The following is a 21,696-nucleotide window of genomic DNA, read 5'->3' as shown; positions in this document are numbered from 1 at the left end:
AAAACAAACCAAAAAATTAACATAATCTAAAAAAAGAGCATCTTTTCCAAGAAACAGTTCATATTCTCATACAGCCATGAAAAATGTTTAATGACTTAACATACATGTGTTTCTCCTATATCATTAATTTGGAAATACTACAAATGCTGTCTTTTTTGACCAGAAAAACTACGGTGATTTGCAAGACCTGACATTTCCTAAAACAGTATTAAACAATGTATTAAACTTCTTGGCTTTAAATGAAACGATACAACGCAAGTCTCTGCAGTCTGCATTTTGCAAAAAGTAAGAAATACACAAAAGTGTGTGAACAACTCACTCCTATTGAATGATCTTTAGTAAGTCGATAGCCTGCTGTAGGGAGCTTATGCTTTCAAATAAAAAAAGGGAGAAGGGAGGGCGTGGCCCAAATATGCCTAATCCGTAAGAACAAATATGGTAAAGGCCCAAACTGCTCAGTCCAGATACCTAAGAAGAGCGGAATGGTAAGGCTGTAACTTATACTTTACGTGTCAGTTGACAAGATTATCCACTAACTTATCTAATAGCTAAAGTCTTCAGTACAGCTGTTATAGGGGCACTCATAGCTTGAGTCTGTGTGTTGGAAAACATAAAAAAGAGCTTGTTTTGTTGACATTGGTCCAGGTATACAAGAGTCCTCAATGTTAGCCATCTTCTTTTGGAGGAGTGTACCAGCCTAGGGAGAACAGAGAAATGTGTCAGGTACCAACATTGCTACACCAAAACAATCTTACCATTTAACTCTTAAATTGTGGGAGATTGAAGCCTGATCTGGCTCCTTCCTTCCCTCTTAAAGTAGGCCAGCTCAGCCAGACCCAGTGCCCTAAACTCTAATGGTCTGCAGTAAGAGATAAAGCATGTGACATGTCCAGGATTTGGGTGTAAAAAACTGAGTACTTCCAAGTCTGGGGATTTTTGCGGCCACAGCTATCCTGAGTCGGACAAGCTGGACATCAAATAGGAAGCTGTTCAAGGAGGAACATTGCTTTAACAAAACCAAATGGAATCGAGGTAAAACTCCCAAGTCTTCAAGCCACTTAATGCACACACATACAAACATGACTACACTGGGATATCTGTATACAAATCCCATCCTGCCTACTGAAGAGTTAGGCATGCACAAGCATCCGAACGGTTTATCCTACTTCTGCAAATCTTGCTGTAGGAATAGGCTCAGAAATGTCAGTTAGGTAACTTGTCTCAGTAGGATCTGGCACGTTTAACAGTTGAATCATACCTGATCAAGTGTGCATAGTTTTTCTAGCCACCTCCAGATAGCCAATCTTAACTCCCCAGCCACTACTGTAAAACTTCCTCTAAATTTTTGTACAGTGAATACAGGGTCTGTTTATGTTGTCCCAGAGAACAGGTAGCAGCTATCAGTTAGACACCTTTGGCAGCAGCAATAAATGCTGTGAATGCTTTGTGTACAGCTCCTGACGCAGCAGTAATCACTGTAGTCAAAGCTAGCACATAGCTAGAAGAAAACAGCCATGTTGGCTTTTGTAGCAAACTAAAAAAGCAAAAGACTCAGTTAATGGCAAGATCAAAATATCGTAAAAATCGGAAAGCATTTTAAAGTCATTATCTTTAATCTTCCTCCCAGCAGTAGAGAAGGCATGATGTTCAGTTTTAGAGGTAGGGAAACCAAGGTGCTCACTACAGTCACTCTGAAACATGCTCTCATGTTCACAGCCCCATGAATTCCCAGAGGATACCCTGTCCAACCGTGATCAAAGAACATCACGGCAGTAGTAACTGGGACTAACTCCCTCATCACAAGACCAGGGTACCAATTCTGCTGACTACTTTTACATAACATGTAAGCCACTTAAACCTTTTAAAGCCTCAGGTCATTTGTAGTCTTCTCATCCTGGCACAACGAATGCAATTATACCCGATGCACTTCAGTACTTGTTTTATGCAGCTGAGACCATTAACTGACTTCAAACAGGGTAAAAAAACCCCCTGTGTGTCTCATTTCTATTGCATGGTTTTCCAGCCAGCACACTTCACTTGGACTTTCTGTGGTTTTGAGTCTCTGGTCTTTCTTCCCACTTTATCTCTTCCTTAACGGTTACCACTACTAAGGTCTTGCTACACTGAAACTAAAGCCTTTCAGGGAAAGATGCAAGCTTCCAACAGGTACTTCACCAACAAATAAGACACTTTAAAAGCTACAGTAACAATGAAGTTCCTAGATCAACCCGCAAAAAATGAAATTGAACTACCTTTCAAACGACAGTTGGAACACATGGAACATTCATGTAAGCTGGAAAAGTTGCAATGATTGTTAGTCAAGTTACTTTAAACCTCTATTGTCTGCCTAGTGCAAGATGAGAAAAAGGAAACACTATTTATGGTCTCCCCAAGACAACAAAAGACACTCTGGCACTTCCAAGTTTTACTGCAAGTTTATCAATTCCCAGGTTGTTGTGCGGACAAGAACAAAGTTGCAAGAATATACATACCATTTTTCTCATGTATTTGTACTAGTGACTTATAGGACTGCTGTGCTCTTGCTAGATTATATTGATTCTGAAAGGAGAAAAAGCTAACATAAAACCCCTGCATCCAGACATGCCAGACTTAAAAACAGTTTTACAAAGAAACTCTACAGTGGGCTTACAAATAAAAACCATGCACAATGTTACAACTCTCTTGGCTTTGAAGCACAAGATTTTCAAGACAATTACCCTTATTTTCTTATTTCTCCTCCTTTATAATGACAGTAATTTGTACGCCCCTGCTGCTGGAAAGGCTCCTCTCCCAGAGGGTTGAGAACCCGAGGTAAGTCGGAAGTGCGTGTAACCGGAGCGGCAGGCTGCAGGCAGTCTCCACCGTGACTGTCTTGCTCAGCTGACCAGCTACCAGGTTAGAACCTGTGACCATAAACTTTTACATCTTACCTAGTTCACAATCCTTGAATCGGTACTTAAAGACTGGCATCCAAGTGACAAATCTCATTGACTCAAATATTTAAACATCCTTTGAAACCAGCATTTAGTACTTCAAAGTCTTTTAAAGTCACAGTCCGTTACCAGCATGCACACTTGAACTGAATTATGATTTTGATTAACGCTGAATGGTTAGCTCAGAAGGATTTGCATGGTATTATTTTTCACCTTCCCGTGGAACTTTGGAGGTGTTTAGTCCAGCAAGACAAGAACTTCTTAACATTAGCATATGTGATCCCAGCAGTCAGGCAGTTATGTGTAGCCCTTCTCAGAGCCAGAATTCCCAAATCCTTCCGATGCCCAATTCTGAACCCTCCTTCCTCCCCTCCTTGCCAGTACAGGGATAGTACAAGTCTAACTACTTGCACACCCTGCCCATCCCAAGGTTTTAATCCTCCTCATACATTCATCATTTCTTAACAAACTCATAGTTAACTGCCAATAAGGTACTCATGCATGCATCAAACATCAAAATAAATCAAAATGCAAATATATTTGCAATGACAATTCTGTCATTAAGCCTCTCCTATGCAAGTCAGCAAAGAAAGGGAAGCCTACCAGTAATTTGTGTGATATACACAGCGCATTTACCTTATTGGCTCCAAACTGTACTCTGGCTTTTCCTTTGACTAAAGTGGCATTGATCTGCATGATGACTGATTCTATTGAATAGGCACTGCTCCAGCCCTGGAGGAGGAAGGAAATATTTCTATATCACATGTACTTGCTTCTTGTGCTCACCTTGCAAATCTATTTTGGAATGTGTGCTTTGGGATTTTTTTTTTTCCTCTGCACTACAGTTTTAGTTTTAACTACTTGTTTTCAGTTAACAACTTTTATTTTCCAGAGAAAATCTGGAAAGTGATACACAGTACTAAGAACTTGTAGGAAAAAATTAAAAGGCTGAATCACACATTTCCAAAATTCAGCAAGACAGAAACAAGAAGAGCTCTATTATTACAGCATTTACACATTTCCAGCAATGTCACAACAGAAATTACAACTTCTTGTAAGAAGTAGAAAAGACTGCTATCTAATGAAGCCATTCAGTGAGCTGTGACAATTCTGCTCCCATGAAAATTACTGCTTGTCTCTGGCATTGCTTTACCTTCCAGGGTTCACAAAAGTTTCTGCCATAGCCTGCAAATACTTCATTCATTTACTTATTTAAAAAGAAAACCAATCACTCTGTCTACACAGAAGTAATCTATGCCTAGAATCTTCTGTGTTCCTCACTTCTCCAGAGCTGACTTTGTGCAGAGGCTTCTGCAAAAGAAAAAAAAGTGTCTTGATCCACTCTTTACACCGGCTTCCTCTCAGAAATATGGAGAATTTAAAGTTGATGTGCTCTCACTTCTTGCCTCTTCCTCAGACCTCTTGTAAGCCATCCAAGGCAGAAAAGATCACACACAGATCTCACACAAGATCAGCAAGGCAAATCTTGTGGGACTGAGGTTTATTCCACCATGTTCCCTTTGGAGTGCATAATTTATTCCACACAGGGATTCTTCATACTCAGGGGAAACACCTATTTTCATTATTTTAAAGCATGCTTTGCTGTTGTCCAGATAACAGAGCCTGTGTTCACCTGTTTAGTAAGAAGTTCCATGCATAATGCACCTCCACCTAGGACATACCTAAAAACAAATGTGAAAGAAAATATATTTGACATCAACAGTTAGTAAAAAAAAAAATAAACTGTTCACAGCAGTTTAAGCTCTTGCAAGCTAGTTTGTTAAATTTCTTGTTCACATAAAGCTGAAATGCCCTTTAATCAGTAATATACTGTAACTAGTTAGCCATATTATACTTATACACAGAAGATTAGCATTGAGAGACCAAAGAGATTTTTCTTTGCTCACTACACTTAGTTAAAATCAGTGGTCAAGCTTGTCTGCACACCTGCTTACACAACTGTACACAGACCATGAAAAAAGGAAGGTTGCTTTTTATGGCTACACTGTGTATACATAGTACTGACAGGTAGTTGTAAAAACACCCAAACAAATTCACTTCTGTAAAGAAATTTAACACATTTCCTAACAATGTGGGTGCACCTATAAATCAAAGATGTAGACAAATGAGATAAAACAGATCTTCACTTCTCTTTTCCTACAAACCACTTTATAATTTCTGTAACACTTCATCATGCATTGTGCTGACTGGGACAGAGTCAGAATGCCCGGTCATCACAAAACCTGGACTGAGGGAGTAGAATTTACCACTCCAAAAAATGTAGTCTCCCCTACGATCAAGTCATTCAAACAACATGTATCTGTATGACATTCATAGGGAACAGACAACTGAAAACTTTCTGGGCCATTCTTACTTTCATTCTACAAAGAAGTCCAAGTACAACAAAACCAGAATCCAAATGAGTTTTCTGGTGTCTGGTACTGCTTGTTTACTTTTTTGATCACAGCAACCCTCATCAATGCTATTAAACTGCACTATTACTTGAATGCTAAAAGACATGCAGCTATTAAAATCAAATCAGAATCAGCAGAAGCTATCGCAGACTGCATTTTCAAATGTACAGGTATAACAGAAGGTGAATTTAATCTTCTCTCCATGGATACATACAAGGTTCTGTGCCACGGACAGCACTTCAAACACATTTCAGATGACTTTTGGAGCACGGTGTTGATTAAATTTAGTATTTTTGGATTAGCATTTGATGAGTTTTTGGACAAAAGCTTTAAGGCAGTGTTACCAGCAAGAGGTAAGACTATACATATACAGCAAGTTTTAAGGCAACACAGGCACCAAGACCCCTTCAAAGCACCAACTCAAAACACCCTACACAACAGAAGTAACAACGATGTTAACCATCCACAAAGAGGCCAGTTCTTAAACATTATGGCAGGCACAGTTTTTTAAAGCTAGACATGAACTAAGCAATTCAAAGAATTGCACCCAGCCGTTTGCCTACTATTAGCTCATAAAACTTCAGAAGCAAGTCTCCACATCATACTTTGAGCTCTTCATCAAACTCAAGGTCTACAGCAGCTCATGTCTATGTTTAGAGGAAATTTCTTGAAGTCTACATGGTAGCCTCAAAATGTTCCCTGCAAACCCAACCCTGCAACCAATGCATGTTGTAACATTTTTACCGTAAAATAAAATTTCTATAAAGGCAACTCAAACCTACCCTCCTGTGAGCACAGGAGATACCACTCGCACAAAAGGAGGATCAAAAGGGAAGTTATCCTGAAAGGCATAACAAAAAACAGGTTAAGAAATATACTGTGATACTGTTTTCCTAACCAGAAAGTATTTCAGTAGCCTTATTTGGCAAATCAACTTTAAAGCGGTAAAATTTTCCAGTTCTGCAAAAATCACTTTTCCACAGTACTGACTAAAAAGCAATTTTTGGGAAGCTTTGGTGCCAAGTTTAAAAGATGCATTTTTTTCTTTTTCTAATGCTACAGCTCCATCTTTACCAGCTTTAACAGCTGAGGGTCATCTCAGTCACTTTCTACAGTAAGCTTCAAATTTAACCCCAGCATTTCTTCCCACAGACACATACCTTAAAAGAGAAGTTGAGTAAAATGTATTCTACACCTTCTTTTTCTTTTAAGACCTGAAGATCACTATGCAGTGGGCTATCAGGATCAACCCTATAAAAGAAGCAGGGAGGAGACCCTGGATGAAGTTAATATTTTCACTACCTGTAAATAGTAATTACTCTTAAAGAGCTCCTTTATGTATTTGTAGTTTACAAACTGTAATTTCAGGTGGACTGTAGAAAACTCTTGCTGCCTTTACAAAGCAAATACTCTGCCATAAGATCAGCGTGAAAGCTTGCTGCAACGCACTACACTCCCAAAACTATCAAGTGTTATTTGAACATAGTTAGTACAAAATAACCTGTTCATTTGAAAACAGCAAATTCTCTGCAGTTCACCGAAAATGTGTATTTCAAGAAAATGGAGGGGGGTGAACTAACAGGAAGACTACAGTGATCTAGTTTTCAGTACACAGTTAGTGAATCCTTTATGGAATATATATCCTAGTTCTGTATCAGCTGTTAAAAAGTAATCTGCATCAGCAGAAGTACTAAAGCCAGCAGCTTCGGCTCAGCAGAATTTCAACAACTGTTTATTGCAAAATGCTGGTGGTGAGCAGCCTAGACATTAATTCAGACACTACTGGGTTAATCCCACCCAGGCTCTGACACCCCAGCAGCTTTTAAAAGAGACCTGCAGCAAGCCAAAAGCATACATTAAAAGGGACTGACTGGCTATTAAATCCAATCTGCTGCTACAGGTGAAATCACAAAAACTTATCAGATCCCATTTCAGAACTACTTGGGCAGTTTGTCCCCATCCTACCAATGGGATGCTGTTTCAGAAGAAAATCTCCCAAAGCTTAGAAACCTATCACTTTCAGCCACAGCTTGTACTAGGCCAGATCAGAGTTACTTAATTCTAGGAACAATACTGTTCCTTATTCAAATGGGCCCTTTTCTCTCCGACATTTACCCCCTCAGCTAGTCTGCACACAGTTCATTTGTTTTCAGACACTTTTTGCTGGGATAAACAAACACAATACTTCTTATCTTCTCTTAGTCATTCTGGAAGCCATTTGCTGCATGCATTTCATTTTCTCTTTCTTGAAGGCAGAAAATCAGACCTGTTCACAGCACTTGAAAAGAGGTTTCACATCACTGCACAGTGGTTTGAGCACTTTGGTACAGAAGCACTCGACAGACAAGGCCTCCTGTAACATGGCACAGATTTTTCTGACATACGTCATTCCTGCCATTTTCAGCTTCAAAACGTTCACATGCCTATGATTACACTAAGAAGGAAACAAAACTGTGTTTCAGCAGCTGGTGAGAAGTCTTACCACTAGGACAAGGCAAGAATTCCTACAAGCAGGTCAACTATAGTGCTGAAACAGCTTATGTCCTTATTCACCATGGTATATCTGATCTGATGGAAGTTCTTTCATCCATTGCTACCTTTTGCAGCCACTCAGCCTACTTTGGATAGGCTTTTCCTTCCTACAGGTTATCGTGTAGGATGATGGCAGACGATCCCACTACTAGGAATAATTTCAATATAATACCTCCACAATTAAAGTTATTGGACTATGGACACAAGGAGATGAATTACCATCTAGTACACACAGTGAAAAAGCAGTACGTAAGAGAAGACAAGTTATGTACTTATGTAAGTCATATTTATTTTATACCTAAAAGTTTTGGTCCTACGTGTCTGCTCAACTGTAGAAACAAAGAACCAATGACACTAAGACAGCTCTGTCCCTTCTTGTATCTTGAATGAAACAAAAAGTTGCATTTTCTTGAAATTAAAAACAAACAAAACCAAAATAAAACCACACAGACAAAAATTCTAGACCAAATAAAAAAATAATTCATATTTTGGAGTAGTTTTGGAAAGAGAATGGAACAGTAATGAAAGTGAGGTAATACATATTCTATTGGCTGTGCAAAGAGGGTTTAGGTTTTTGCCAGCTCAATTACTACAGTACAATCTTGGTGCACATTTCTGTATACCAGAATTGTAGCCACCACCCACTACTTAGTATGATCTGGCTAGAGAGTCTCATTTATCAGAAATAAGATTCTGTGCATCAATAATAAAATAGATTCTTCAGAACATATAAAAACTTTAATAACTTACTTTAGAAGCTTAACGTGCCATTCATACAAGCTGTCATTTACCAGTTCCACTGAATATATCCCTGCAGAAATATTAAATAGAATTAATTATGCTCTAAAAGCGTAACAGGGTAAAATTTAGCAAAAACATTCTTTGCTTTTAAGTACAAATACTGCCAGTAGATGTAAGCAATAGATAAGATTACTGAGATACTGAGGCACATCCTTCCTCCAATAGCAGAAGCACTTCTGAGCAACTGCAAGGAAAAAAAGTTCGTTCACTTCTATAAAAAAAAATTCAACATGAATAAAAATGTTTTTTCTGACATCTAACCAGTACTCCCTCCTCCCAGTTCCCCTTCAAACTTTTCACAGCTACAACTCCAGCTTGCTTAGTACTCAGTATATTTTACACCCAGTACATGACCAATACGATTTTAAAACACTTAACACACAGTGTGAGTATGCAGCAGTATATTTCACAGGTTCTTGTCAGTCTTGGCAGACCACGACAGGACACTGGACAGTGTATGGACTAAAAACCCCCAAGGAGAAGATACTACAGTGGATGAAGCCCATTCCCAACAGCTGACCAAAGGTGCCAGACAGACACACCAAAACGACAGTTCTCTCTGGAAGCCAGCTGGTGATTTTCAGCAGTCTATTTGTTTCAAGCACATTAAACAACAGTTACGCATTTCAATCAAAGGGAAGGATGAAAGATTATCTTCCATTTTCTTGTATACTCAAGCTTCCTCTCTGCAGAAGTTCACAAGCAGCCCAGGAAAACGCAGTACATCTTTAACCATCAGACAAGATTGAAAAAATGGTATCAGTGATGTTCCAAAGTCTTATCTCTTCCCCCACAGACTATTCATGCATATACACTAAAAAACTATGAGTAAACTTGTTACTGGGTTAATATTTAACAGCATATCCGTTGCTGACAGAATTATTTGGAAGACATATGCAAATCGGGAATCTGCCTAAGATTTCTGAAGGCTATATAACCAACAGACTGCAGTCACCCCATTCTCTCCAAGGAATTACAGTATCCATTTCTGTGTTTTACTATTCTAGAATACATTATCTTGCAGTTGAAACTTCTAAGCATTAGTACTTGGGAGGACAGATGACATTTCAAGCTGTCCAGACACTTTTATTTCTAAAGCCTTCCAAAACTCAGTAAACAAGGTGAAGAAACCATGACTGTTTCTCCTTATGCAAGTGCCACAAACAAGTGGGCACTGCAGCCAAGATCAGGATTTCAATTTTTTCTAAGTCTAGGACAACAAAATAGGTCTGAAAACTTACTCACTGTGCTCTCAATGTCCCTTTTAATCAGCAGCTAAATCAGACACAACACACATTTCTGTTTGAGGATGAACAGAAGGAGCTACTAAATGTTTCCAATTTCCCAGATCCAAGGACGCTGTTTTCTGACTTGCCCTTAGTATAGATGGAAGTCACAAATTGTAAGAATTTCAACTTGTACTGCTCTGGTGTAACAACAAAAGAGCTGACATTCTGAACTCTGCTCATTGTCAGCTCCCATTAATGATGCATCTATTCCACCGTGTCCAGAGTATCTTCTTCCACCTACATCCAAAAGGCAGTGAAGACTGGAAGAAGCAGCTTTTCAGTATTACAGCTTTGGCACCTAACACGAGTATAAAATAGTTGTTACAGGTAACAGAACAAGTTACAGTAAGGATTCTGATAATATCCTAAATAATGGAAGATCACAAAAGAACTTCCATCAGCTTATTTATTCACTAAGCCTCTAGCCCTATTCCTGCATTCCTTCCATCACCCTAGAAGTCCTGCTCTTACCCAAAATTCATGTACCAGTCCTTCAGCTCCAAGGTTTATATTATAGCTTCCCTGAAGCTGGTCTTAAGAGCTGTACTGTACTTAAACCAGAAGTTGTAAAAGGGTTCTTCAGAGATGTGCACAGTTCAGAACTGGCAAGAATGAGCCTAAACAGAACTGCAAACTACTTAACCTTTCAAGCACCCAAATTTTGAACTGAATAGTACCTGTATGTCCTCATGAACATCAGCAGCATTAGGGTGGCTTGCTTGAACCAATCAAACATGCCAAAGAAGAATGTTACTGAAACACAGCCATGCTTAAGGTGGATCCCTTTAAGGAGCATGTATAAAGCAATTGCGCAGCTAGTAAGTTGAACAAGTAGCAACCATCATATTGGTGTCTGTGCTTTTGTTCCCGCAAAGGTTTTAACCTCCTGCAAGGGTTAGCTGTGATCTGAGCGCCACGTTTCTGTGGATTGGCAGGTAGAAAAAGACAGCTAATGCCTTACCACCACAAATGGTGACCCCGACGTGAGGGCAGTGGTGATTTCGGTGTGCGGACCAGCGGTGGTCGGCGGCACACGGCAGGAGGTGACGGAGCTCCACGCAGGACGGGAGACTCCACGGCGTGCCATGGAGGCCACAATCAAGGTACTTAAAATATGGGGAAGACAGCATAAGACTTCCATGAAGTCGAGCGCTTTAAAAGCTATGCTGCAGAGATTATTAAAGCTCGGCATTTTGACCGAGCCCATGGATCGCATGAAGTCAGAGCTGTGGCCTCTAATGAAAGCTGATTTAACAGAGCAGGCAAAATTGGGAAATCCAGAGCACTTGGTGACTTGGGATAAGGCAAATGCATTGATGAACGCCACCCAAGCCGAACAGCATGCATCTAAGGATGCACATAGGGGACTGCAACGCTTCTCAGAGGAGACTACTCAGACGGAGGAGTCCGCGGGGGCCGGCCGTGGTCAGGGCGCAGTATGGAGTTGGCGGCGGCGGCCCGGGGCCTCCCCGAGCCCCCCGCGCCGCGGAGCGGCCGCCTGCGGCTGAGCCCGGCACCGCGCCGGCCCGGCCCCCCCCGGCAAAAGCGGCAGGTTCTTCAGAGGAGGTGCTGACGCTGGCATGCAGCACTGGCTTTGTGTGTTCTTAATGGAGTCTTCGTATTTGTAATATCTGTCACTTTGTGTTGTGTCAGTAAGGAGTGTGGGGGCCGCCTCTGTGTGCCCGTGTGAGTGTGTGTGTGTGTGTGAGAGACGCGGCCGCTGCACCTGCGGAGCTCTGCGGCCGGGGAGGAACGACAGGGTCCTACTGCCCGCCCGCTGGGTCATCGGTGCTGCGGTTGGTTTGGGCTCAGGGTTCTAAGTGTTACATGTAAAATACCTCCTCTAACGGGAGGCAGTAATTCTGTGTTAATTGTTGTCTTGAATTTAGGTGCATGCTCTACTCTCACTAAAGCTAAAGCGTCTGTTACAACAATAAAAAAGGAGAGATGCACAGTATCAATCTACACCTCACAAAATGCTGAATAAGGTGTTATATGTCATGAACTTTTAAACATTCCCCTGTGTTACAGGTGCCACCAGTATTGTGTCATTTCTCATCACAGATACCAGATCAACAAGAAGTCCAAAGCAAAGCTCAAGTGTTAACAAAAACCTAGAAAGGGGTAACTGGGAAGGACCATTTTCCTTAATAACCTGGGGAAGAGGTGATGCTGGCGTCTTCACAGGTCTCAGTCCCTGGTGATTACAGCAAGGTGTGTGCAACCACACCTGAGGGTGAGAGGCAGCCAGCACTCAGGAGCCAGCTGTGGGTGCTGTGAGTGCCCCTGTGCAGACAGTTTGTGATCTCTTCAACTGATCATTTAAGCAGAATGTCTGGGTAATGTTTGCTACTGCAACAGAACAAACTACACTACAGTTGCCAATTCTTTTAAGAGAAAATGTTAAAAGTAATTGCAACTCCTTAATGAGATATATAGGCTTACTAGTCACTAGTGAAAGATGTAGTTTAGATGGAATGTAGTTATTAATAAGGATGAAATTCTGTAAGAATGTGTGTATTCAACTTTCTTTGGTTAGCAATATTAAGAGCTTAAGTATTTAACATTTCTAGAAACTCCCTTGGTTTTCCCCCTGGAGTGCTGGCCAGGCTCTGGGTAGAACCCAACAGGAGGATGGAATCAGATGTTTCCACTCAAAGAAAAGTGCCAGTGATTTTGGCCTGTTGATTTAGAGCTGGACCTGCTTGCAGCGATTTTGGATGCCTCACCTACAGATGGATGCACCACATAGGATTTCCAGTTTGTAAGGAAGGGTACTCTAAATTCTCGCTGCATCCAGGGTTCCCTAGCAATTGCAGATCTGAATGTTAGTACTTCTATTAATTGTGCTATTCTGTATTTTCCTTACTGTTTATTTTTGTAGTAGTCATATCCATTATTTATAGGTAGTGAAATTAGCCTACTCTTTTTAACTAGCAATTGTAACTGCTGTATTGTTTTAGCCTTCTGTGGAACTATTCTAAGTATGCTGTGTTTTGAAGTTTATCTAACCCTTAACTGATAACAGCTCCCAAACAAGTCTTGCAGGTGCCGCTGCAAAACAGAGAAAGATGAGATCTGGGAGGCATTGGCCTTACACAGCCTCTGACAAACAGCTGAGCTTTGATGAAGAACAGGCCTCGTAAGATAGATAAGAAACTGCTGAGTTGTGCCAAGGTGGCAGGGAAAAATCAATCAGGACAGCAGACATTTTGCCTGGGCTTAGCAACTGCTGCCGACCCATCCCAGACCTCTTTGACTGGAGTTAGAGCTGAGAGCTCTCTTCCCCCAGTAGCTGGGAACAGCATGCAAGATCAGGCCTGGGGATGTATATAGGCTAGGATGACAAAACACGACTCCTTCAGCAGTACCAGTAAATGACACTTGGTTTTGTAGTGATGCTTACACGATAGGTTTACATCTCGAAGAAGAAAGAATATTTAATAATGATTCAGCTAAAAGGTTACCAGTTACTAGATGGTTAAAGAATTTGGTTTTATATGGAATAACCGTTTTAATGGTCATTGTAATCTTTTTGTGATGTTGTGTGTGGAAGTGTTTTATGAAAACGATGGACTGAACAATAAAAGGGGTCTAGATCGCTCAAAAACAAGAGGGATTCGTGGACTGGTTAAAAAACAACGGACACGTTATGAGCGATTCAAACCGAATGGCCTCACTGTAACAACAGGCTGTAGCTGTTGTGAAGAACACCTGCAAAGCCAAGGGGCTGACAAACAGTGTGCGCAGCAAAAGATAAGAAACCTGTACTGTTGAAAGCAAGATGTTTGCCCAGCAGGAGAACAGCGCATGGACACCACGCCGGGACCAGTCATAGAGTACAAGAGGGAAAGCAATAGTGGAACGTGCACATCACACCCTAAAAGCAAAACCACAACAGCCTGGGGAGGGGGGAAGGTCATAAGGGGACAACACCCATAGACCAACAGCAGACTCTTTTTGTCCCACGCCCTTTATACTTTAAATCATTTTGTTAGAGGCGACAAGTCCACACCTCCCCTGTGGAAACACTTTATGCCAACCCAGGCAACAAAAACTATTCTTTGGTTCAGATCAAGGAACCGGGAGCGATGGCATGGGAATCGGGCTGGTAGCTGAGAGTGTTTGGGCGTGGGTACGCAGTGGAAAAGGATGGTTTAATTAAATGGATACCTGCACGATGTATAAAACCTGAAATAACCATTTCTTCTTAAAAGTTTTTGCAGATTTTCTGTGGCTTTTGGCTACTTGGATCTTTCACTAGATGAACCATTTCGCCCAGACCCAACGTATGGGCAAGCACTAGAGAATCACACAGCAGCTGTGGTGAATACAGGAAAAGAACAAAGAGAAAGCAAAGGAAAAAGGGAATGGAGTAAAAAACCCTACATATGAAGAAACAGAACAACAAGCTCTTCAATTATTACAAATATAGCTATATAGCATGGGGAGGGGAAAATGTAGGGAGAGGTGCTTGGAAGACCTCACGATGTAGGGGAAGAATAGGGAACCGATCAAACATGCCAAAGAAGAACGTTACCAAAACACAGCCATGCTTAAGGTGGATCCCTTTAAGGAGCACATATAAAGTAACTGCACAGCTAATAAGTTGAACAAGTAGCAACCATCATATTGGTGTCTGTGCTTTTGTTCCCACGAAGGTTTTAACCTCCTGCAAGGGTTAGCTGTGATCTGAGCGCCACATTTCTGTGGATTGGCAGGTAGAAAAAGACAGCTAATGCCTTACCACAACACTTCTTAACAACACTATTCAAAGCTGAGGGGAGTTTTGTTTGATTTTCTTTAATAGTCAAGAGGCATTATTTGGAAGCAGCTCATATGCTTTTTTCTTAATTTAGGCACAGGAAAAAAATTACTGTTAAGAAGAATTTATCTGATTGGTAACAGTTTGTGAGAGGTCCATAAGGTAGGGAAGGGTATCAAGGTAGGTTCCCCTCACAGACACATTTTTTGTTTTATTCCTTTAAGAAGCCATCCATAGAGGTGATGAAGTAAAAGGAAGCACACAGAACCATGAACAAAGCAAAAAATTAAAGAGATGAGAAGGTAGGACAAAACCCAACTCCTTCCAAAATAGAGTCAATGTCTTACTTATAGCAACTTTATTACACTAGAAGTAAATGTGCCATACAGCCTTTGGATAAAAGCAGTGAGTTAGTCACTGTATATGAACAATACAACCGCTAAAGATATGAAAAGATTTCATTTAGTATCTCCAAATCCTTTGTTCCTCCCTATCCCCCCAAATTATGTTAAGACATTTGTGAATCCTCCCGTATGAACTAACCAAAGTTCCAACTTCATATCTGGAAATGAGATCATCTTGATTTGGTGGACTTGTGACTCCTATTATAGAAACAGGTTAATGACACTCTAATTTACAGCAGAATATCTAAACTTGCTGGAGTATTTTTTGCTTCTGTTAGCTCATAAGAAAATGGTTTTCTGTTTGTATTTAAGGGTAGTTCTTCACCTAGATTTTCCAGGTAGGTAAGCAACTTTCCTGTTGACAGCAAGCTTGTAGTCATCCGTTGCTTGACCTCCAACAGCAGTATTTCAATCTCTAAAGGAACTTCATTCTAAACAAGGATACTACCTTGAATACACACCCATAGTTGGAAGTCCGGACAGTGTTTTTTAATGCTGTTTTTTAATAGTTTAACAGGAAAGAAAAAATTTAAAGCACTATTACTAAAAGTATTACTCACTTCAGAATTCCCAGTGTCATCCTACTGTCAGTCCTGAAAACTTGTAACCTCACACACACTAAATAAAGAGATCCTTATGCAACTAAAAAGCAGCCTTAGATTTTCTGGCTTATATTCCAAAAAATGAAGAGTGGTAAATTACCTCAACACAGTTACCAGAACCTTTAAGTTTCACAATGGTTCACTCTGTGTGTTAATACTAAGAAATTAAATTAAGGGAAAAATGGATCATGGAGCAAATACTCATAACATAAGATTAAATTAAAAAAAAAAGCAGCCAATTATCTAACCAGGCACCTGCTCACATGGTGACAGTTATCTAACAACAGAAGACAGAACTAGGCTATAAAAGCAGTAGTTTTGTGCAGGGAAGAACCGGTATTTAAATTCATTCAAGTCTTAAGACTACATGAAGCCATAAGGAATTAATCTAGGTAAGTTTTGTAACAAACAGCATCATTTACTGGCAAAATTTAATAAATATATCAGTAGGACAGTGATTTCAAACCAGGATTGCCAACAGTTCTATACTGTCAACATCCACTTGACACTTCATTAACATATTTTAGAGATTGACAGGAGGCATCCAATTGCAATCTTTTTACATATTCCTGAGTCACAAGCTAGTAACTTACTATACTCACCCTTTTGTATCTCAACTTTTAGTTAAGGTTTACTTTTCCTTTTCATTTAGAGTATGTTTTCCTACATTATGAGTTCAGTCTTCTGCAACTAGTTAAGACTTGTTATTAACTTAAAGCCAAGATATGGCACTATTAAGCAACCCAAATCCTCACTTCAAACTACACCTATTATAGGGGCTCCTTGTTGTGCCTCCAGCAGTACCACTATGTGATTAAGCACCATACAGCCTTTATAGTTAAGTAGATTTGTTATACCCAATCTTTGTTCCAACCACAAAAAACAAACCCTGAAGACCATACATGGGTAGTAAAGCATCCCTCATTAAATAATACACATCTATTTCTAGACTCTACCTTAGACTTTCCAAACTAATTCTTTACTGGATAGATGGTGATTAGGGTATACTAGCAAGCACTCAGTTGCAATAAAGCCTAAAAGAAGTAGGCTATGTTAAATCAACACTAGGTTACCTAATCAAATATATACTTCAGACATTTTAGCACTGTCCACAGTACTTCAGCATGTGAAACTATTTACCTAAAAGGTAAATATGGGAAATCAAAACAGCAGCCTGTTCTCTCCAACTCTGTCCTTTTACACACTAATTACAATGCCAAAGCCACTGAGTGAAATTTAAGCCCACTAGAAATAAACTAGAGAAGAAGTTCAGAAAAATCATGGATAGAAGATTAAAGTTGAGACTGACTTTCTAATCGGGCATTCCTCCTGTTCCCATCCTGGCTTGCACCAGGTCCTCATACCTGGCTGCAGTGATGGGAGTTCTCTACTCTGCTGACCTACAGGAATACAACTTGCCTGAAACCTATGTAATTTATATTTCTTGTACGATAACAGACAATTCAATATACTGATTCCTTTGCTGACCTAGTTCAGATACAGCCCTCATATAGAGCAAATAGAACAGCCAACCACCTACCTAAAGCTAAACAGTGTCTGTTATTCAAACAAATCTAAAAGACAAGCTTGTTTTCTATTGCCATTTGTATTCCTTATTCCAAGGAATACATGGAGCTCAGAATGAGATTAACAACATCACAAAATAATAAAAGTAACAGCAGTGTAATTAAGGTTAAATCCTATATAATAACAAAACCTTCTGTTGTTGCACACAAATCCCTCTACAGCAAACATTCTTGTGAGCAGTACTACCCACTGGTAGTGGTGAAAGCTTTTGCCCTATATACCTGGATAGTTGAATTTCAGGTATTTCTGAAAACTCAAGAAGTCCCACAGGAGTAATCTTGAGTTGTTCTTTGTAGTCATCCACCCCAAGAGCATTCTCCTAGTTACACCAATCCTGTTAATTCTCATATGAAGCTTTGCATAACAAAAAGAAAGAACATTTTAGAGGATGTATATCCTGACTTCCTTTTCCTCCACAAATACACTACTTTATGGAATGAGATTATATATAATGTATGTATCTATGTATTTTTATATATATGTACACACATATACATGCATACACACTCGCATATATACCTATATATGACAACAAAACACAGTGGGATTAGCAGGAAGTATTTGCCAAGATAATTCTTTTAAAGTGTATTTTAAGGGAAATAAGAAGTATTTTACCTGTTTTATAACTCTGTGATCTATATATATCCCTGAGTTCTTTCATAAGTCGATCTGAAGCCTGAACTGACCCAGAGACTGCACCCTGTAACAAACAAAAATTACTCCAAATTAGTGAAAAGTAGTATTTACAAACAACTTTATTTCCTTTACAAAGTTACACTAACTAGCAGGTATTAAAAATATATTAATTTCTATATTACTATTAGGTTTTTGACAAGTTACATATTCTAGTGAGCAAAGTCTACTCAAAAGAAACAAGACACTCCCTCTAAAGCAGCACATTAATATATACTCCTACGTGGTATAGGCGATACAAACTTTTAATCAAAGTATAACACACATTTTTCTGTAAAGGAGTTTAATCTCTTGATTTCCAAGATGCATCCACAGTACATTTCTAATAGGGAAATACTTCCTTTTACCTTCTTAATCTTCTTTTCAGTGCATAAGAGCAGACTAATCCTAAGAACAAGATTCTGCACATAAGGTTTTACTGTTTTCTCAGAAATATATTTGCATTTGGTTATGAAAAAAGGTACAGGAGTTGGGAAGCATCCACTATAGAACAGCAGCTTCTGGATGAAGTAAGACCAAGCAAAATATTTAGAAAATGCAGAACAAAAGCAACACATTCATTGCAATAGAGTGAAAAAAAATCAATACCTACAGAGAGGAAGACTAAAGTAAGTAAACCTTAAAATACTAAATGTTTTGTTGTGATTTGTCATAGTTCTTGTGGTTTATGCAACCAGGGCAGAATCTGTATTACTCAGCATCTCAAAGTGATAGAAAACTTAGCATACCATTTCTGAACCTGATTATTTCAGCCTGTGATACAGTACTAAAGCAAAACAAAAAGATCTTTAAGAGACATGCATTTAAAATATGACTGGCCCTAAAAACCTCCAGTTACTGACAAACTAAGGAACACACCAGTTATCAAGTAAAATTTACATCAACAACTGCTGCACTGGATGTACTCTGCATACATTCCCAACATTGACAGTTCTGTGACCTTGGTATAAAATTTTGTCCCAATTTTCTGAGCTTTAAAGTGAGGACAGAACTTTCCCCTCTTACAAAACTGAAGTACTTATTTAAGATAATATGATCACCCAAAGCACCTAGATTACTCTCTCCAATTCCATGCCAAAGTTAGCACGAAAGATTTTGATATTAAACTTTAGATGTTAACACAATTACCCTGCTCATATAGTCCACCTGAAATAACATTTTATATTCAAGATTTTTGGAATACAGATAAAAATTAGTGCTACAAGATTTAAAATATGGAAAAGGAATAAGGACTCGAAATAAGGTAAGGAAGCTATCGCCCTGAACACCAGCCCTGTGAAACTTTGACTTTCACCAGCAGTCTCCCAAAGGTAGATTATTTTCATAAGGCCTGTGCAGATCTCTGCTGCTGCTTGGACTTCAGTCACTCCCACTGAAATACAGGCTAATACATGTCACTCATAAGTATGGTTGGGGCAAGAGGAGGGGAGAATCACTCCCCAAAAAACCCCCAACACAAAAAAGCCCCCTCCCCCCGAACAAAGTTAAATTCAGCCTCTCTATATGAGGTACTGAGTTTATAGGTCTGTTCTTCTACTCCATCTAAAAATTTGAAGATATTTGTTTCTGCAGTTTCCTTTCAGACCCTATGAACATCTACAGACAGATCCTTTCTGGACAGAAGTGTCAGAGAAGTATTTCTAGAGGAATCTGAAGCAGCTGTGATCATTGTCTAATACCTGAAACATCATCCCTGTTTGTCTGAAGTCAACAGTGACACTATATACTCTACATAGACTTAAACTGTAGGATCAAATTATTTCTTAATAAGTCTTACATATCAGTAATAGTTACTTGATACTAAAGCCTCCATATACTCCTTTGTTTTCTCTGTTCAGTAGCATCATATAATATGCTTAGCTTCACACTATAATCTGTAGATTAGTCTTTCAGGCTATTCATTTCCATATTCCACTGGATTTAATTTGCAGGTTACTGAAATTCCACTAGTTTTTCTTAACGGACCGGTATGAAGAACATACTTTGTAATTAAATATGCAAATAAAGGGCAACTCCTTTCCTCTGATTAAACAAAAGCTACATAAGGATAGGGCTTCAGACAAGTCATTTCTCAATTCACTGAAGCCCCTGTCTGTAGAGCAGTATCAGACAAAGAAGGGATTTCTCCTCCTGTAACAGCAAGTGAATGAAGTTTTATGGGAAAAAAAGTGGTTGTTTATATACATTATTTGCAGATTAATACTACTTATATCCACTATTTGCAGATTAGCTGAAAAAGGAAGCATTACACTTAAAGTTAGCATACATTTAAAAAGTTAACACAACGCAGTGTTAACCACCATTCTCTGTACAACTGCTGTGGTTTTTCAGACCTATACTGTGAGTGTTAAGGTTGAGACTCATAAATGTGTTGAGTCTGGAGGAAAAACTTCAGAGAAGCTTTCCATGAAGAGCCATGCAATATCCTTGCCTCGTCTCCTGTATTTCTTAGAGAAAGGATTTTTCTTACATTCTTCCTGGAATATCGATTTCTAAATACAGGCAATTTAAGAACAACTTCAATTCTAAAGACATCCAGTGGAAAACTAGTTTCCTCATTACATCTTTATTTCCAAATTAAGCTACCAAATTCTGTATACAATGTTGGCAGCTCACCTTCGCACATGAAAATTTGAGTATCTTCTATTCCTCAGTGCCATTATAACTGCTGATAAAGTGAAGTGGTATTTAAAAAATCCCAAAAGGTTAGTTTTAGTGTGTGTAAACTAGCCTTTGTAGACTTTAGGTCTGTAACAGTGTTTTTCACCCTTGTTTCCTAGGAGCTTCCAGTTGGTCTGCCCACTCCTTATAGAGCAGTATTAAATATAGTTAGACTTGCTACTCTGAAGAACTGATAGACTGCAAGCCAGTAATCTTTGATCAAGAGAAAGAGGCTAGCAAGCTTAACCTAGGAGTTTAGCACAGGAGTTTACTTGACAAGCTCTGAACTACCCTTGGAGGAAGCTGAAGAGGAAGCCCGCAGAGATTAACTGCTATACCTGATGGTGACCTTAACACCAAACACCACTGCTCTGAAACACAAAGCTTTCATTCTGGTTTTTATAACTACTGTTAAACTGTATTTTAGAGGAGAGTACTACTTGCATCACACCACTGTGTCATATAGCAGAGCAGTGAGTTCAGTTCTGACTAGCACAGCACTAAAATTAAAAACTTTAACTTTCAATAATATCTTGCTATATGCAAGTTATAATTTCAAAGACTTAATTCAGATATAAATAACTGAGTATCCTTCTGGCAAAGTGGGACTTACCACTTCAAGGGAGATAGAGCTCCCATTTCTCCAGTTGTGAGATCAAGACTTACAGTCACAACTGCCTTAGAAATAACTGGTGGGATCTGACAGGTATCTGTCATGTGGGGTTGATGCCAAATGCAGAGACACACAGCCGTTTCATCTGTAAACTGAAGTAGTTAACAGAATTGCCAGACAAGCTCCAAATGGCTTTTTCCTATTAAGTAACTGAATAGGCACAAAAAGTCTCACTTGATCATCCTCTCCTGTGCACACTTGTGGTTCTCCAGAACAATGAGCAGCTAAACTGGAGAAATCCCTGCCACAGGAAGTAAACATCTATCTGAACAACATGCCAATTGCTGAGAGTTGCAAACAACAGAAACACCTGGTACAGGAATTCCCAGAGCCAAAACTGTT

At 39.4% G+C, this 21,696-nt stretch overlaps 1 protein-coding gene across 4 annotated transcripts in view; it reads right to left on the bottom strand.

Annotated features, from left to right (window-relative positions):
- Positions 1–69: 69 nt before the first annotated feature.
- The window catches only part of UBE2Q2 (ubiquitin conjugating enzyme E2 Q2), a 54,965-nt gene continuing 33,338 nt past the window's right edge, over positions 70–21,696 (bottom strand). For 2 of the 4 annotated variants that reach the window (XM_074916708.1, XM_074916710.1), the window contains 8 exons: positions 17,943–18,027; positions 8,630–8,690; positions 6,508–6,598; positions 6,130–6,188; positions 4,567–4,615; positions 3,570–3,665; positions 2,493–2,559; positions 70–697 (listed from right to left, as the gene is read on the bottom strand). In XM_074916708.1, coding sequence (XP_074772809.1) covers positions 666–697; positions 2,493–2,559; positions 3,570–3,665; positions 4,567–4,615; positions 6,130–6,188; positions 6,508–6,598; positions 8,630–8,690; positions 17,943–18,027 — 540 coding nt within the window. In that variant the 3' untranslated portion in view covers positions 70–665. Of the gene's footprint in view, positions 2,560–3,569; positions 3,666–4,566; positions 4,616–6,129; positions 6,189–6,507; positions 6,599–8,629; positions 8,691–17,942; positions 18,028–21,696 lie in introns of all 4 variants that reach the window. The other 2 variants (XM_074916707.1, XM_074916709.1) reach the window with 1 other exon arrangement.

This window comes from Athene noctua, chromosome 13 (assembly GCF_965140245.1).
Source record: "Athene noctua chromosome 13, bAthNoc1.hap1.1, whole genome shotgun sequence".
In the NCBI taxonomy this organism is placed as follows: domain Eukaryota; kingdom Metazoa; phylum Chordata; class Aves; order Strigiformes; family Strigidae; genus Athene; species Athene noctua.
Note: the sequence above shows the minus strand (reverse complement) of the source record. Positions and strands in the feature narration are given on the sequence as shown.